Below are 19504 nucleotides of genomic sequence, written 5' to 3' on the forward strand. Positions count from 1 at the left end.
CTAACAAAATTCTCAAAATTAATTTTACTTGTTAATTTTATGATAAACTAAACCATGATTTTAAATATGTTAATTTTACCTTTCTCTTAATTAATGTCAATTATGCAAGACTTAATTTTATCTTCTTAGATTAATACTAACAGCATCTTGCAGTTCAGAAGAATTTATTCTGATATATGAATATCTAGCACGTGGTGGGTTCAGAATAAGATAAGATATTTTTGGTTGCGATTCACAGACATGAGAAGATGTATTACAGTCTACGGCTTATGGCATCAAATAATATATAATTTTACTTCATAAAATTAAATATGTAAAACTTGAACAACCCACCAACCAATTATTATAAGCCCTGTATTAAAATATGTCTACATATAAAGTACCGATACTTTGGTTAATGTATTCTTGATATATAAATTTGTATACGGTATATATTTTATCAATATTTTGACAATAAAATATTTAATTTATAAAATAGTTATATTTTTATAATAACAATAATTTATAATTTTCAATATTTTATCAATATTTTGACAAAAAAATATTTAATTTATAAAATAATTATATTTTTATAATAACAATAATTTATAATTTTTTATGTTGAAAATTTTAATATATATTATTTTAATTTTGATTCACACGATAGTAATTATATATTTATTATGTTTTTAAAAATTATTATACATTTTTTTAATATGCATATATCACCTATGGTATCTTATTATTTTTAAATAAAATGTATTGATGTATTGGATACATGTTGTATCCAATATAATATACATATCGTACGTATTCGTACATTATAGATCCAAATTTAAAACTCAATTACTATCATGAAACATATTTAAAACGTCAAATAAATTTAATAAAATTTGATTAAAGTGACTAAATCCACACATTTTTTAAGATGATAGACTAAAATTGATCCAAAATTTCGAAAGAGAACTAATTTCAATTTTTACTAAATGATAAAGACAACAACATATTTAACCCATTTATATAATATATATATATATATATATATATATATATATATATGGATGGTTAAATTATTCTTTTGGTCCTTATATTTGTCAAATAGTGTCAAATTGATCCTTTAATTTTGATTTGTCTCAATTTGGTCATTGTTTTCTTTAAAATGATTCAATGGTCCTTACCATCAATTTTGAACAACCGGTGTTAAAGTCAATATCACATGTCAATTTCTGTTTTTTTTTTTAATTTTTGAATTTTTTTTATTTTTTACACGTTTCACTTCACATTTATGTTACGTGTCGAAATGATTCAATTTGATCCTTGTATTTGTTTTTAGTTTCAATTTAGTCCCAAATTTTGTAAAAATAAACCTTAGATTGACACTCAATTTAGTTTTTGTATAAATCTTATGATAATATTCTTCCTAAATTTGACATTTTTATTAAATAAATGTTACTTCAAAAATTAGAAAAAGTAGACTGATTGAGTAACCAACTAATAATATGACTTAAGCAATAAAAAAAGTTTAAATATGTTTTTAATTTTTTAAGTTTCACTAAAAATTAGAATTAGTCATATTTCAAAATTTTGAACCAATTTAGTCCCGCATATTTAAAAATGCATGAATTTAGTTTTTTTTAACCAAATTTGGTTAATTTATTTAACGTTTCAAACACGTTTTTCAACTAACATTGAAATGAAAATGTGTCAAACATTATAAATAAATCAAATACTATCATGAAACGTAATTAAAACATCAAATAAACTTATCAAGATTTAGTTAAAATGACTAAATAAATGTATTTCTAAAGTTGAAAGACTAAATTTGATCAAAATTTTAAAAAATGATAAATTCCAATTTTTATTTAAAATTAAGGAAGAAAAACATATTTAACCCATAAAAAAATTTATGGGGTTTGGTGCCACAACTTGTCAACCATACCATTTTAACATCCTAGATTAGACCTTAGGTTTTTGCTATGTATCTAAAATAATTCAACGCAAGAATTGTATAAAAAAATACTTTATTAAATAATTCAAGCAATATTTTAGCACTTATTTAATGTCATTTTCTTCATTTTTTTTTCCAAGGGAGTTGACCAGGAAAGGATGTCATCATAGACTAAACCAAAGTTAGACAACAATCGAAAATATATAACCGATTTTTCAAAGCAGAGCATTAAGTATTTTAACTTATCCAATAAAATTTAAAAGTTTGGCGAGAGTGATTGTAAGAACTAGATGTTTACCCTGATCTTCAGTTCTTTTGTACTAAAGTTCTTTGAGATTAAACTCACATTAACTGTAATTGATAAGAAAAATGTTCAAAACAAAAGGTTGGGAAAAGTTGGTGGAGGGAAACAACATGGATGAATGATCGCGTGGGGAAAGTTGGTTGTGCTTGCCACCACGACGATGGTCACTCATAAAGTGGTAGGGGACCGGAATACAGGGGAGGACCATGGGGTTTGCGGAGGAAAATTTGTGACAACGACTGTTGTGGTGGCCACTCTGTTGATGCTGATGGTGGCAGCGGTGACTGTGGGGTGGCAGTGGTTGTTGTCGAGAATAATATAAATGTTTGTTCGGGGCGGTGGTGGCCACGACTGTGATTGTTGTCACCATAAGTAATGGTTGTAGTAGACATCCATGGGAGGAGAAGTAGGCCATATGAAAGCACCATTTGATCGGAAGTGAAAGCTTACACTACTTTACTATTTCTAAAATCTTAAACATCTGCTATTTTTCATTGATAATGGGTGATGAAAGATTACAGTTATAAAACGTCGTAGATATGAACAATTAAATGGTGATTCTTCAGGTATGAGCATCTAACTTCACAGATTTAAAATAGATAGCTACAGCTATTCTCTTCCTTTAGAATGTAAGTAGTAAAATATTATTATTCTACTTTGAGTTGTTCCAAGAGGTTGAGAAGAAATCTTAGAAAGTCCGATGAATGAAGAAAGCCACTAAAAATCTGAAAGATCTTTTAACTTCTCTTAAGATGTTAAAAGTCTAACAAAAAAAACTAGAAGTGGATATAATGTAATTTTAAAAGGGAGCAAATGGCGTGAGAAAAAGCAATATCCATTTCATTTTAAGAGAAGTATGTCTAACCACTGGAAAGTGTTGCCTCCCTGCCACGAATATGCAGCAGCAACACCTAGAGAATCGCCATCCAATAATTTGCAATCCATAAAAACCTGCTTGAAAATCTTCCATCCTTCTGACTGAAGGATACTCGTTCTTCTTACATGGTCACAGAGAAATGAATTGAAACCTTCCACTGTACTCTAAGCCCCCATTTAATGAACAAGTCAACTCTTGCCCAAGGTTTTTGCGTGAGTGCACTCTAGGATTGGCATAATAATTGCTATAACGAACCATGGTTCTGTTCCAATACACTGAAACCTTGAAATGAACACATTGATCTCACCCTCTCACCAAGTCAACCTTACACGATGATGCATTCCAAAAGCACCATGTTACACCATTCACGACGTTTATTCTGTGCTGGGTCTATGATGTTGAAGAACTTGATCATGGATGCATAATGAAATCTATAAACTGTAAAGGACCAGCACATTGCCATTGACAAGATTGTGCCCAAAAGCTGTGGTAAGCAGGTTCGAGTTTCTCTTCTAATTCCAATCATGCAAGCAAACTCATCCAATTTTTTCCCATTTATTTCTGGTTTCGTTCACAATGATCCACAATTACTTATGCTACCAATTATTCTGTTAGAGCGTTATTAAGCATACATCAGTATTAATCTGTACATCTAATGGATATAAACTCACCTGCAAACCATGGACCATGCAACGAAAAAATAGTTTAGCAAGCCTCATTTTATAATTGATCCTCGAATACAGGAACACCCCACCGATCATGTAGAAAATCAAGGGAAAAAAGTCCTCCTGCTAAGTGCGGGGATGTACTGACCAGGGTGCAATAGCACGGAAATTCTAAAAAAAACACAAGACGAAATGAGAGAGAAAATAAACTAGGAAGTATCTATTGGACATAAAAGAGGAGTTATGCAAAGAGCGATCCACGTATGAAAGACGAAAATCACCAGATAATTTTGGTATTCCTCTTTCAAAAAATTAAGGAGATAACTAGTTCCTTCATTTGAAGGACCTACCTAAAATTCGATATCAGTATACCAGTCTACCAGATGTTAAAAAAAATATGTTTTGAGCTAAAATCAACCTAAAGTAAATTTGTTCCTAGGAAAATAAAAATGGTTTCTGAGCTCTGGCAAGAAGCAAGCAAAGCATCACACCAGAGCTGCAAAATAACCTCTGGATTGGAGAAGCCACGGCACGACCAGCTGAATCTATCCACAAAAATGATGCGGCCTTCAAGAAATTATCTGTAATGTCCCAAAATAAAACCAAAATCAGAAACCCCGGAAAGTCATCAGCTGCAGAGGAAGCATGCAACCAGAGAACAAGGAAAAATATACAGTATAGACAACAGACAATTCACTTTACGTTTCTTAAACAAATCTCTTCAAATTGAGCTATTATATACCAAAATAAATTACCACTTTTGCACAGCCGTTTTCAACATGTTACTGCCATTGACATTGAAACAAGGTAATGGTAAAATCCAGTCTTTGGCTTAACTGTTTTTTCACTATTCTATTCTCACAATAAAAAAAGATGCAAGAAAGTGATCAAAGCTACAAAATTACATGTAAACCTAAAAGCTTAATTATAGTGTTTATGATGATATCCATTCTTGCAATTGGCTAGAGCATGACATTTCCATGTTCTTGATGCAGAGGCCCCTAAACCTCAAAACCACTGGTTAGTGGTTGAACCCGCTTCATAATCACACATTGTCTCTATATCGAATGACATCATCGGTGACATAAGGCAAAAGATGTTTAGGCAAGAGCTCATAAGCACAAGGGTATTAGCTCAGAGAACAAAGTTAATCAATCGTTTCTCTTTAAATATACAAAATCCATCCACGTCTAAAGTATTTATTCCTATTATTCCCGTGTTAGGATTAAAATAAAACAAATTTCGTGGTTTAATTTCATTATGAATTTCAAAATCACTTTGACCAGAGGCACAAATGGAGAAATAACCAGCAGAAAATAATTTATTATACCGTAAATATAATCATTACCTGTTCTAGCTTATCATCTTCAATGGGAAATCGAAAATATATACACTAGCAGAGCCTTGTGGTTACCAGCACACAGCAAAACTATCATACAAGTTTTATTAAAGAAAATGTTTCCTGCACCGCATGCATGTGTCACCATGTCTGCATCTGAATCTATCTAACTGCTAAAGAAATTTGGGTAGACCCATAGAGTCAGTTTGGAATATTTCAACTTCATTCTGAGCCTTTTCTGATAAGCAAGGCTTACTTGCTTTATTAACACCATCATCACTTTTCTTCTCAAAGTTTAATATACTTCCACCAAGAGGAACAGACACACATCCTTGTGAGTTTCCCTGCATAATGCTTGCACTAGTATACGCATCTACAGCAATATTGCTGCAAGAAACAATGCCCAATTGAGGCTCCATGTATCCAGCATCAACACCTTTGAGTGCATCAAAGGTTCCATCACAGATATTCACATTATCATGAAAAGCAGAAGGGTGCTGATTAGCTGTTAGAGAAAATAAGTTACTTTGAGAACTACGATGCAAAAGATTGTCCATCATGCTACTTTGGTCATTCAAGGAACTTCTCTCCTGTAAACATCTTGTCACGGCATCCTCATTAGAAAGAATATGATTATCACTAACATCCTTAGTTAATTTAAGATCAGAAGAAAAATCAAATCCACCATACTCAACTGCATCTTGTGTGCAAGAGCTAAAAGAAACATTACTAATGTAGCCACTGTGAACACATGTTCTTTCATCAATAGATGAGCTAAATAGATCACTGTCAAAAATATTTTCCTCAGCAGAGTCCTTCAACTCGGAAGTCTGTGTCCTGTCCATATTACTTAGAGATGCATGTTTAAGTTCACAATGAGATGTGACAAGTGAAAAACCCTCAGAACTACTCTGCAGTTTAACATCAGAAAAAACATCTTTAAATTCAGCCTGGTCTGTGCCACACACAATTAGTTGTTTGTCATCATTAATGACCTTATCATCTGCAATCTCCATATCCTCCTGTGAACTAATAAGATGTCTATCCTCTAAACTTTTAGCAGCAAATATATTCACCTCAGAATTTGGAGCCAGTGTGCTGCTATCAAAACTTATTTTTTGAGTGTTCTCTTCTACTAATTTCACAGAAAGCCCAAGCCCATTGTTGTCAACTCCACAGGGAACAGTTTCAGGGCACCCACTATTTTTATCCTGACTAGCAAAATTACTAATGCCCCCTTTTATGCATGTCGCAGCATTTATATCCTCTGAAATTTGACCATTGTCACTATTATTATTGGAGAAGGGCGTTGAGAAAACTAAAGGAATATAAAGATTGCATGCAGCCTCAGTAGACTCAATAGCACCAACCAACTTCTCACTTCCTACATTACAAACTATATCATTCACGTGAGAACATCCCTGAACTGAACTTCCATCATTCTTATCAGCCTCCAACAGTTTTTTATCTTCCGTTTGACGGTCAAAGCCTCCAAAGTCATCACTAGCATCTCCTGATTTACAACCCAAAGGTAGATCACTGTTGAAATTTCCACTCTCAATTGATAATGATATTGGGAGCTGATTCTCTTGACCACTGTGAATAGATGCACCAGCTAATGACAAATAATTTGCATTGGCATCAGTCTTCGTGGCTCCGGCAGGGACATGACTAACACTCTGCATGTGTTACAAAAAGTTAAGCAGTTCTTTACATTATTGGAATTGAAAAAATAAATAAACGAGACGTTAATAAATTAGCTTACACTTTCAGATGCCATGTTCATACTACTGGACAATTGCTGAGCACCATCATCAGTACAACTAGATTTTAAATGGCCCTTATCTTGAACACCAGAAACAGAAAGCAAGTACGCAGAAGCTTCTTTAAAAGACTCAAACTGGTGCCCACCAGGACTGATGAATCAAATTACATAAGAATCAATCGTAAGAAACGGTAATGTCTACAGGAAAGTAACAGTTCAATATATGGATAAATTTGAACCAATAGAATTTAGGTTACATCTGACACAGTAAATATCTTCATCCTTAACAAGTCATAAGTAATAGAAAATACTTAAAGCAACATCATTCCTTAAAGATTAATTTTATCATTTTAATGTCAAACTCAAATTCCCAAATGTTTTCATCTCTCCATCCACTTTTCATGATATCTTTTTAACAAAAAATGCAGCATTTTGAGGTGAAATGGTTTCATATCATATGAGCTTTTCATGTTAACGGTGAAATAAGAAGGATGGGATTGATATGGATTTCATATTTGAGTGAATAAAATAAATTCTCAAGACGCAAAAATAATAAAGGATGTGTTAGAAACAGAAAAAAAAAAGTATATATATATATATATATATATATATATATATATATATATATATATATTATTCTAAATATTACTGGGAAAGTAGGAGCGAACTAGTTTAAAATGTCTGCAGGAATAGAAAACGAAAATGCCACAGTATAATTCAGAGATCATAAGAAGGCTAAGATTAAAAGTAGAAAATATTCACATAACTTGAATACAGCGAAAATAAAAATCAGTACCAGAGATCTAATGATTCATTACAATGATGACGAATAGTGCAAAAACCACAAGACATACAAACTTCATATTAATTAACCATGAATGATTGAAGGTATTCTGAAAAAATCATGGCTGCCAAAATAAAATCCCATAACTCGAAAATGGCTAATAAATACTTTTTTATTAAAACCAAAAAAAAAAAAGCCATCAAAACCAAAAAGCACACACAAAGGTCCCAGGAAACTCTCCCTAGTACAGAGCAAAGACAAGATCCTTTTTTCGAATAACTAAACCCACTCATCTCCCCTCACCCTAAAATATATGGCAAACACAAGTTTTTTCCATACATCTATAGTTAACTGCTATTAGTGCTATAACATTCATTTTCAAACAAAAAAATATTAATCAAGAATATAGATTGCAAAATAAATTAGAAGCCTTCAGCATTCAAGTAAGTCTCCTATTTTAAACATTTTCTAATTTTTATTTACTATTTGATTGAACTTAAGACCATGGAGAACACCAACAATAAAGCGGAAAAAGAAAAATATAAGGGATATCTTATGATGAAACCAAATATATAATAACATTTTTCAGAAAAAAAGGGAAAAATCTTCAGTTCTTCTTTCTCAATAGAAGACTAGATAATATTCGCTTATACCATTAAACACATTTTAAAAGTACAAGCCACCCCTTCCAAACCCCAAGAAAATATGCCAGTGCATTGTTATATATTAAACCAATCTACGGTTAACGTTAACATCTAAATCAAACTAAACACATCATTAATCTCTCTCCTTCCCTTTCACATACAGCAACCAACTTAAACTCCATTTCATATTTGATATTTAAGATATCAAATATTTGCAGATATTGATAATGTGATTTTAAAATACAAAGGACAGAGTCATAATTTCAAAATCAAAGGGGATGCAGCAACATATTATGGGGGTACAGGAAAAATATCCTTATTGAATGTGTAAATAGAAATAATAATATAAAAATTCCTAATATGTAATTATCTGTAATTAAATCGGAAAACCCAAATATATACCCCACCTTCAATTAATCTCCACTATAAATCTCCACTATAAGTTGAAATGACTATGATAATATTTGATATCTATATAAGATTACAAAATTTTAAATTACTATTAAAACTATGTTTTTATACATGTATCTAAATATTTGTAAGTTTATTTTAACTAATAAAGTCAAATTCTTTAAAATACAGACCATTAAAGATTGAAAAGTTCTAATTTAAGTCATGCAAGAAAACGACATTTTAATACCTAACACATATTTAAAAACAAAACATAACTAATCATTATACTCTTGTATCTTAAATCTATACCAGAAAATATACGTATGTTTAAATATTAGTTTATAATTTTCATTAAAATTCTTTATTATATAAATATAAAAATAAATTAAAACAAAGAAAAAATTTCTGAATAGCTTAAAAAATATAAACGTAAAGCCCGTTCTCTTGAAAACTTAACAAATACTGAGGTTATTTTTCAATCAATTTGAAAAAGGCCCATTATCCCAATTTTTCCACATTATGCGCTAGTGTCACTATCACACAGGTACAGAGCGGAGTGGCACCCCCCACGGGGAAGGTCACATCGCACGTTGGTGTTGCTACAGTCACCGCTTCACATCCAAAATCGCAAGGATCGGCGACATTTTCAACAATGTTTTTGGCAACGCTTCCCGCGAGACATGCAAACAAGAATTGCACCTTTTCTTCTTTGTTTTTTCGTTCAGCTACAGTGGTGATTCATGGTTGGCTGTTTTTTGGACATGGCAATTGGTTGTTTTGCAGCTTTTGCGGTTTGGACCTCAAGAATATGAAACTTAATCAAAATATTTGTACTTGTAGGTGTTTTCAATATTTTTTCAGCATGCGCCCATGCACACAAATACATACACAATACATGCATATATATACATATACATATATATATATATATATATATATACATATACATATATATACACACACACACATTATATAATATAAGATCTTGTTAGGGATCAAAACAATGGTAATCCTATTACCACTATCCTGCTATAGCAGTTTTGGGGATGACCAGTCTGCGTCACTATCCGCTATTAACTACTATGCTAGAAACTCTTTTCCAATAGTACAGTGGATTGGTAGCAATGAGATGTGTAACTTGCATGCAATCATAAACTCAAAATTCCATTTTTTTTCCTTTTCTGATTAGAATTTAATTTAACATCTTCAAACTCTTAATAGTTGAGTGGACTGGTAGAAAGGACATGTGTACTTTGCATTCTGTCATAAACTCAAACAATGTCCAAAGAGATAGGCCTGTGGGATTTAAATTAATGTATCCTTTTGGAAACCACCTATTCCTCTCATAAAGTAGACTCGTGTCTTCATGCTTCTATTCCCAGAAAAATTAAAAAAGAAAAATAAAAGTATCCTATTTCCATTTTTCCTGCTTTCAACATAACATGCGCAAAGAATGTCATGCTTTAAAAATTCAAAGTATCAGAATTGTATGAGTTGTGGTAAGATTCTTGCAGTTCAATTCTGAGATTAAGTAATTCAGATCACATGCACAATAGTTTTTGGAGCTGAAACACCGTTGAATTATCTAAATCAAAAAAGTTGCACTTAATATGAATCCATATCGATAATTTAATGACTTGCTTTTTTGCAGGGCCTATGCTGATGTTTTAAATTCCGGATAGCAAAGTGTAGTAGCCAGCTCCGAAAATGATATACAAAGATAGTGTATAACTAGGGAAGCGACAATGTAAAAAAAAAAAAAAATTATAGTGTATGCAATGTGTGTAAATTCTAAAAATGATAAGAATTACTTGAAATTAATAACATCCTTAAACAAAACATGCAAGTAAATACCTGCTAAGCCCAAGTTTACTTGATAGAAATTATTCTAAATCCAAGTCTTCTTAATCATTTCAACTCCAAAAATGGCCCCTCAAGAAAGTCCTAATGTCTGTTCAGAGGGATTATTTTGGGAATCAACAAACACTACTATAGGACCCGCCATTCAGCCTGATATTTGGTCTGTTACAGCCATTACACTAAACTGCTCGGCTAAAACAGCCCCTCTCTGAACTGCTATAGTGAGTTATTTAAAACATTGGGTCATACAGATGCCATTATGCATACCCGTTTTTATTTTTGTTACTACTGTTATGACTTGAATCATGGTCTATATATTTTTTGGTGATGAATAAGTTGAAGTTTATGTTTCACTCTATTAACTATAATGCTAATTCACTTTCCTTTTAGTCCAATGGTAGGCTCAAATGGGGGAAGGTAGAGAAACGATAAAGTAGTCGAAAAGAGTGGAGCAAAGTGCGACGAATTGAACCAATGCAATTACAACTAATGTCAGTAGCTTAACCAACTGAATAACGATCTACTTGACTTTAAAATGTCAAAACCCATGTTTTACTAGTGAATCTTCCTGTTATTCATATTCGGGAACAATTTAGGAAATAGGTCTTCGGATTCACTAGTCATATCCTAGTTTGATAACATGTATTATTGGTTTAAAAGATTAATTTGGCATAAAACAACACAGTAAAATTTACAAGACCATATGACATAAGATTTTTTTTAAAAGACTTTTATAATCAAGACTTTTTAGTTAGAATTTCAATGTTGTTATATAGAAAATATTTATAAGATTTATGGATTTACAAAATTTGAAGGGACTCCATCATATTTTTATTGAACATTAAGTCAATGAAAAAGATAGCAGAGAAATAAAAAAGTTTTGGATAAAAAAATATGTTTCCAATCTTTTGATAGCTAATTCTAGTTCTTTTTCCTTTACCTATCATACTAATCAAGTGTTTGCAAATATCTGTAAATTACACTCAAACAAAATTTTAGTATTTAATTTTTTAAGTTGCTCATAACAATGAATTGAGAAGGCGTGGAAAGGACCTAGAAAAGGCACACAAAATAAACAAAATGAGGCATGATGAGAAAGAGGTAAAAAGCATTAAAAATGGTAATCCACATGTGTTTGGAAATGGTGTAATAAGACTTATATGTGTTTTATCCGACACAAAAGAAAACCCAAGTAGGCAAAGTCTTTATGCGTTTTTGAAATTTTCTTTTTAGAGATGATCACGACGAATTCGTCCAAACAAGTTTACTAATGGCAAAAAAAAAAGTACAGAGATCTATTTACCTGGTTGCAGAGAATAATGTAGGATAGGGGAAAGTAACCTAATAACGTATAAATTTCAACCAAAAGGAAATGAACTATTGGTAATGAGAGAACAAAAAAGTCTAATAAAGACTTGAGAGTTCGAGTGGGAGTTAGATGAGTGTAGTATTTATACATTCTACTGAAAAGTATAATTCAATCTACTAAATAATCCATCCAAATTTGAATATTTTTCAATACGAGACCTTTTGTGTGTAATAAAAAGTTTCAATTGAATACCACTAAATTTTGACAAGCTCTTCTAATTGTACTAATTAAATGCCACAATGGTTTAAAAAAATCTTTCACGATCGCAACCCAATATTCTCTCTTAAACATTCATTTGCAAACCTAGCCAAATGCTAAAGGTCTATAACAAGTAGAGAGAAAGGCTGCAAATATTCACGTAGGAAACAGCTGAACTCTGATGCAGGTCAATAGTCACAGTTGATAATTACAGATACGTACAAAAACCTATGAAGCCCGGACACGCCATATCAATGGCGTTCCAACACGCATCGGACACCGACACACACGTACATACTTGTACGATACACGTGTCAAGTGTTCAATTTGAAAGACATTTTTATCTTTGGCATGATTTTGATATGACTTCAACACAATGTTAATAACCACAAATTCAATGATTTTCTAAAAAAACCCATAAATTAGTAAACTTCTCACATAAGTTTTTATTATGATTATAAAAATAAGGAAAAAATCTTAAATGATCATTATTTTTCACTTTTTTGGATATTAGATAGATATATAAGATTCTTTTTTTGTTAGTTGACAATGTGTTAGTTAAAAGTTTGAAACTAATATGTATATACATGACGTGTCCGTGTCCCTTGTCATTCGTTTTTTCAATTTAGCCGTATCTCACTCCGTGTCGTATCCGTCGTATCTCACTCCGTGTCGTATCCGTCGTATCTCACTCCTTGTCGTATTCGTGTCTGTATCCGGGCTTAATAGACAGAAACCCACTTCCTTGGAACACTTAGCAAGATTAAGAAAACTCTCAACAACACAATTTTGAGTGCAATGTCGAGGTTTTCAACGTGTTCGCAACAGCAATTGTGGCCAATCAACCTCACCTATTCGTTCGCAATTTTCAACAATGTTTCAATTAATCACCTCAGTTCTATTTAAAACCTAGTTCAGAAGCATTATACAACCCTCCCCAGTTTTCAAGCAAGCACAATAACAAGCAGCCAGACAAAATATGAAAGCATGGTTCTATGTATGTATCGAGACATTGAATTGAAGAACCAATCAAAGAACGAAAACAATCGCATGTAATTAGAGAGTATATGAAAAGGAAAAGGAGTAGAAAAAACCTTACGTAACGGCGACAAACAACAGAAGCACGACCTGCCCTCCTCAAAAGGGTAATAACTATCTTCCATCCGGTTGGCAACAAGTCGCCAAGATCACTGGCCTGGACAATCCGCCTCTTCTTCCTCTGACTCGCCCACTCTCCATTCAGAGTCTCCAAAAATTCCAACAGCAGCGGCTCCGTCTCCAACCCTTCGGTTCTTCTCTTCAACTCCTCCCCAAACGGATCATAATCCAAACCATCAGCGTCCATACCAAATCCCCTCTCGTTGACCGTGACCACTGCGCTGGCCTCTTCGTTAACCTTCTTGGTCTCCTCCTCGAAAACCGATACCGAATTATCGTTCTTCCTCGGCCGCCCGCGTTTCCTCTTCCTATTAGAAGCATCAATAACGTCAATCGGAACGTTCTGAAACGCCACGGACACCGGAGGCGGTTGTTTGAACTCAACATGGACTGGAAACAGTTGACGGTCCACCGCATCACCGCGGTCAGGGCGCAGCGCGTTGCGGAGAGGCTCGACGCCAAAGAGTTGCTGCAGCAGAGAGATAATTTGGGAGTTTTCTTGGTCCACGGGCTCCGGAATGTGGTAAGAGGAGGAGGCGGGAACCGCAGAATTTTGTTTGCGCTTGTTGAGACGTAGTTTGGAGTAGGTCTGTTTGCGGCTGCCCGCGGATTCGTTGAAATTGGAACGGTCGATTTTGGGAATGACGGAATCGTTGTCGCTGGCTCGGCGGTGGCGGTGAGTGGCGGCAGAGATGGAGAGGGTATAGAGTTCGGGCTGAGACATGAGGCGGAGGTCAACTAACGGAAGAGAGTCAATGTGATTGGAGGAGGGTTCCGCTTCCGCTTCCGGCGTCGACATGGAGACGTGTTGGGCAGGGGCACCGTGATTGCAAATGAATCTGACTTAGAAGGAAATTGGTGCAAATCTTGCAGGCCTCTCTCTATTCTTCCAATTTTGAACTGTCCCTGTAGATTTTCACTATTCCTGATGTAAGGGTTTGTTTTGGGATAATTACAATTACAATGGTTGAAGATTAAGTATTAAAACCCTGAATTCTCCTCACACAACTTTATCCACTGAAACTCCTAGAGGAGGAAATTGAAAGTGTAGGGCCCAAGATCGCTTCCAGCAATAAAGATGAACCAATCTTATTTTATTTTTTGCTGTTTTTGTATGAAACCTGGATTTCTGTATTTTCGACCTTGCTAATTACACCTGATTTAAATTTAATTGTAATCATTTCAAATTAAATTTATATTTAATGGTGAATCAGGATTATACTTTAAATTATCTCAATTATATCTGGTATCTTTTGTTCTGAACATGTATGCATATGTATATAGTAATAATAGAATGTTTTTTTTAATAGATAAAATCATATTTACCAAAATAAAATAGTAATTCAGTTCTTCATATTTTTTAATTCAGTTCTTCATATTTTTTATATTATTTATCAGTGAATGCGAATCTATATTCACTTCATATTACAATAATAACAAATATATTATATACATATATAATTAAAAAACTATTATAATAACTATTAAAAAAGAAAACTGACTATTAAAATAATAAAAAGTATATAAAAAATTATATTTTATTAATTTTTATAATAATATATATTTAAATAAAAGTAACAGCAATGTTTCATTATATTGACTAATGATGATGAATAGTCTTTTTATAAATCAATAAAAATCAGTTATATTTATAAGAGTAAAAAGAATATATATATATATATATATATATATATATATATATAATAAATACAAATATATTTTTAAATAAAATTATGTTTACATATAACTAATAAAAACAAATGTACTTGTATATTCTTATTTATTTTGTTTCAGAAATTAAAAACCATTTGGTGTAGGTTGAAATTTGTGTTGATTCGACAAACCTAAAGTTTGATCCAATTCTACCCAAGTTATTTGTTGATTCAATTTGTTGTGAGACAAAGCACGAACTGAGTCGGCTACGATCGAATGTCGAGATGACTAAACCCGAGCTGAAGATCAAGACATGTCGATTGGGCCAAAAGTTGAGACGGGTCAATCAAGCCGAAGATCGAGATAAGATAAGTCACCTTGTGTCCAAGGTCGAGACCAATCGATCAAGTTGAAAGTTGAGACAAGTTTGCACAGACTGAAGGTCAAATTAATTAGGTGTAGGTCAAAAGTCAAGCCAATTCGACGCAGACCGAATGTTAAGCCAATTTGATAATGTCAAAGGTCGAGCAGATTCAATCAGGCCAAAGATTGAGCCGATTTGACTCGAGATGAATGTCGAGCCAAGTCGATTGTGGTTGAAGGTTAAGATGAGATAATTTAATCGAAGGTAGAGACAGATCAACATAAATTAGAGATCGAGATAGTTCACTCGGACAAAAGGTCAAGTTGAGTCAAAGATTAACATGATTCAACTAGAGTCTTAGGTGAAGGCGAGTCAATGTGACCAAAGGTTAAGACGAGTCGATTGGGAAAAAGATCGAGACAAGTCAGCACATGTTGAAGGTCAAACCGATTCAAAATAGGTCGAAGGTTGAGCAAATTTGGATCAAACTGAAGGTCGAGCAAATTTGACCCAAGCTAAAGGTTGAGTTTATTTGTCGTGAGATGAATGACGAATTGAGTTAATCAAATCGAAGGTTGCAATGAGTCGATCGAGCTGAAGGTTAAGATAAGTAAACTCGGGTCGAAGTTCGAGATAGGTCACACATGTCGAAGAATAATATTGGTTGGCATGGATTGAAGGCCAAGAGAAATCGGTTCAGGCCGAAGGTCGAGCTGAGTTAGTCTGGATCGAAGGTCGAGCTGAGTATACCCAAGTCAAGATGAGTTCGTCCTAACCGAAAATCAAGACAAGTTGTCTTGGTCGAAGGGTAGGGTTTAGTTATCTAGACATTCTTAAAATAAAATTTGTCTTAAAAGATAAATTAAATTGTTTTATCCAAACAAGAAAATGAAAATCTAAGATGTTTCAATTACTTCATTCAAATCAACTATTTAAGAAATAAAAATAATCTTATTACTCCATTCATATATTATACGTTTTTATTTTCTAAAATTGGTAAAATTCTTTATCCAAATAATGTAAAAATCAAAGAAAATAAAATCTAATAATAATAATAATCATAGAAAATCAACAAACAAAATGTGACATAATCTTAACCATGAATTCAGTTCATTAATAGTTCATTAATTATATTTTTCATAAGACATCGCCACATAAAAACTCATGTTAGTTGATTTTTCTTTATTTGCATTAAAGGTAAAATTTTACTTAAATTTTCTATATACATACATGTCGTCACCCAATTTTGTCTCGATAACAAAATTTAATTTAAAAAATAAAAAAAAATATATAAAAATAGTGAACATCGAATTGACTACAAATATATACTTTTTTACTTTTTACTTTTTATCTTATTTCAATTTCAATTTTTGTCCGGTTTTGTTTTTTATTTTTATTTTCTTTTACTTTTATATTTATTGTTTTTAATTTTACTTTATTTTTATTTTACCTTTTCATTTTTTTTTAATTTTTATCTTATCTCGGCTCCCTTTTTTATTTATTTATTATTATTAGTATTACTGTTTTTTTTTATTTTTTGTTTTTTTTCGGTTTGTCTTTATTATTATTATTTATTTTTTCTCTTTTTGAAAAAACAATAATACATGTAAGGAAAAAAAAGAAAGAAGAAAGAAGAAAAATAATTAATTAATTAAATTAGAAATTAAAAAAAATTATGATGAAAAAAAAAAGTTCATTTGTTGTCCGATCATCCGATTAGTGAAAGTCAGCTCTTTTCTTTATGCACACTTTTGGGTCTATGCATGAAATGGAAAATCTTAAGTATTTGCATATCACTGCGGCAACCAGTAACATGGGCAGGCAATTATGGCAATATAGCTATTGTAAAGTGGCAGGAAGATGATCGGCTGCATGCTTTCACCATTTTTTAAATATCCATACAGAAGATGAATGAAACGGGAAAGATGGAAACAACTCATGGGGAATAGGAAAGAGGATTGACTGATTAAAAAGAGGGAAAATAAGAGGTATTTAGAGATTAGAAAAAATTCCATCGCAGAGGGGAAGAGCGCACAAAAAGGAAAGGGCTGAGAGGAGAACTAGCAGAGAGCAACAAGGTGAAAAGGAGCACACAAGGGAGAACGAAAAAAGAAAAGGCAAAGAAGAAGGTGAGCGAGCACGAGAGGAAGAGGCACTAAGAGGTAAGTATGTTACTTGACTTGAGAGTCTTTGAGTGCTTGCGTAGATGTGATTTGAAGTATATGTGGCTTGTTGTGCACTTGAACGAATATGATGTTGAATATGATGTGTTGTTATGTTATGCTCTATTTTGTTGATTCTTGATTCCGTGGGAGTTGTTGTCACCTCCATTTTCATGTATTTACATGTGCTTGTAACCTTGCATCCAAATAAATCTAAATAAAAGAAAATGGCCAGAACCCGACCACTTCAACCTGCAACCAGAATACACACAACAACAAATTTACATCCATCTGATCATAACACCACATTTTACATTCCTCATCCCCCATTCAATCATTCTCGGACAACGACACTCACCTTCATCAGTTCCCCCACCATTACATACTCCACACTCATGTCTTCCACCTGCGAAAAACAACAAAAAACAGAGACCCAAAAGCAGCACCCATTTGGCCATTAGAACACCTCCCTTCATACTCATCATTTAATCTCAAAATCACTTTCCTCCATTACCATGCATACCCATCACCCTTTTCATCTCACATCTGCATAAAAACCAAAATGAAAATAACACGACAAGTTCCAATAGAGAAGCATTTTTTTTTAAAGAAGAAAATAAAAAAAAGTAGGAAAAACAATTGTTGGTGGTTGTGCCACCGACGAGCCGGAGCTCTGAACGGTGGTGTGTTCGCATGACGGTTGCAAACCCAATTGTGGTGGTTGGCACACTGGTGGCGAGCCGCATAGTCTATGGCACCTTTCTCCCTCGCGGAAGAAAAGGATCGAGGATTGGAGTCTATGATCATAATACTATTCCAACATAAAATCAATTTCGAATAAAGATAATATATTTGTTGGATTTTATTTTAACTTTATATGGAAAACATCAGTCATTACGGTTTGGTTGGAACTTTATTAAGTCACTTAAGATCTATTAGATGAGGTCCATTATATCGTCTATTAAAACGTTATACGAGGTTATTAAATTGATTGGTTAGTGATAGAACTATCTTTATAAGATCTGTAAATCCATTTAGTCGTAACAAGAATACATGTTAGAATGCTCTTATAATTGCATAACACTTAGAGAGTTTGTTATTATCAAAATTGTTAGATGGTCTACATGAGATAGATTATTTGTTGAAGTTCTTAAGATTAGATTGTTTGGTCTTAACATATATAACATGGAAGTTAGAACTAATTAATGCACCTAATTACCCATCATCATCAATTTTGACAAAACATAGTTATGACTTATCAACCGATCTTTATCATTACCCTTGTAGTGTTGATGGGCGCCAATTAGATAGTGTGTTACTAACTTAATTGTGTTTGACAAAACTTTAGTACCGTTGGGCGCAAAAGAGTTAATGAATTCACTAACTTGTTGACGTTGGACACTACAAAGGGACTTTTGGACACAACTCTCGATTTAAAATCCAGGGAGCACCGAGGGATTTGTCGTTGGGCGCCACCCTATTTTGGGTTATGGACAGTCTTAGTAAAAGTTTGATTCCCGATTCATTAATTGTTGAATCGAGTTAAAATTTTGACATCTAGTCCTAAACGTATGGTTATTGATTTTGACTATTGAAATGGCCACTTAGAGATTCGTTCGTGGTTAGAAAATACATTTCAAAATTTTTATATTATAATTAGATATTATGATAATGCATGAAAATTACTATATTAGAATGCTACATATATAATTTTAACTATTTAATTTTTAATTAATAGAAATTCGTTTTAATCTTACTATGCAAGTTTCAAAGTATATGCATGATTATAACCATTCATGAACATAAATATTTTAGTACTAATGAGTAAAACTCAGTTTTAATAAGATGTTTTTTCAAATACATATTTCTTTGGGTCCATGGACAAATGTAGCAAGCTAAATATATACTTTGATTAATTTAAGAATTGACTTAATATGGTATTGTGTAAAAAAAAAGAAGGTTAAATTATGCTATGAAAGTTTCCCAGAACATCGCAAACAGAGATCGAGAAAGGGACCAAAAGACAAATGGTGTTAGTGGGA

General features: G+C 32.7%; 1 protein-coding gene across 2 annotated transcripts; it reads right to left on the minus strand.

The window, feature by feature from the left end:
- Positions 1-3779: 3779 nt before the first annotated feature.
- Positions 3780-14302, minus strand: LOC114163788 (uncharacterized). 2 transcript variants are annotated; one of them, XM_028048109.2, is made up of 5 exons: positions 13220-14302; positions 6878-7028; positions 5122-6791; positions 4282-4354; positions 3780-3944 (listed from the first exon to the last, which is right to left on the minus strand). In XM_028048109.2, exons 1-3 carry the CDS (start codon positions 14080-14082, stop codon positions 5286-5288), a joined length of 2520 nt encoding a protein of 839 aa, XP_027903910.1. In that variant the 5' UTR covers positions 14083-14302; the 3' UTR covers positions 3780-3944; positions 4282-4354; positions 5122-5285. The 2 variants fall into 2 exon arrangements, with proteins under 2 accessions (XP_027903910.1, XP_027903908.1); XM_028048107.2 differs by lacking the exon at positions 3780-3944 and having other exon boundaries at positions 3967-4354.
- Between the last annotated feature and the right edge of the window lie 5202 nt (positions 14303-19504).

The sequence above is a fragment of the Vigna unguiculata genome, chromosome 9 (assembly GCF_037176805.1).
Source record: "Vigna unguiculata cultivar grain cowpea cultivar isolate G323 ecotype 2 chromosome 9, ASM3717680v1, whole genome shotgun sequence".
In the NCBI taxonomy this organism is placed as follows: Eukaryota; Viridiplantae; Streptophyta; class Magnoliopsida; order Fabales; family Fabaceae; genus Vigna; species Vigna unguiculata.

Excerpts from the sequence above, each read along its gene's own strand:
- LOC114163788 (XM_028048109.2), bottom strand. The coding sequence starts at position 14,082 with ATGTCGACGCCGGAAGCGGAAGCGGAACCCTCCTCCAATCACATTGAC. Across the intron at positions 7,029-13,219 it reads GTTTGTCGCCGTTACGTAAG|TCCTGGTGGGCACCAGTTTG; the intron begins GTTTTTTCTACT and ends TTGATTCATCAG. Across the intron at positions 6,792-6,877 it reads TGAACATGGCATCTGAAAGT|AGTGTTAGTCATGTCCCTGC; the intron begins GTAAGCTAATTT and ends TAACACATGCAG.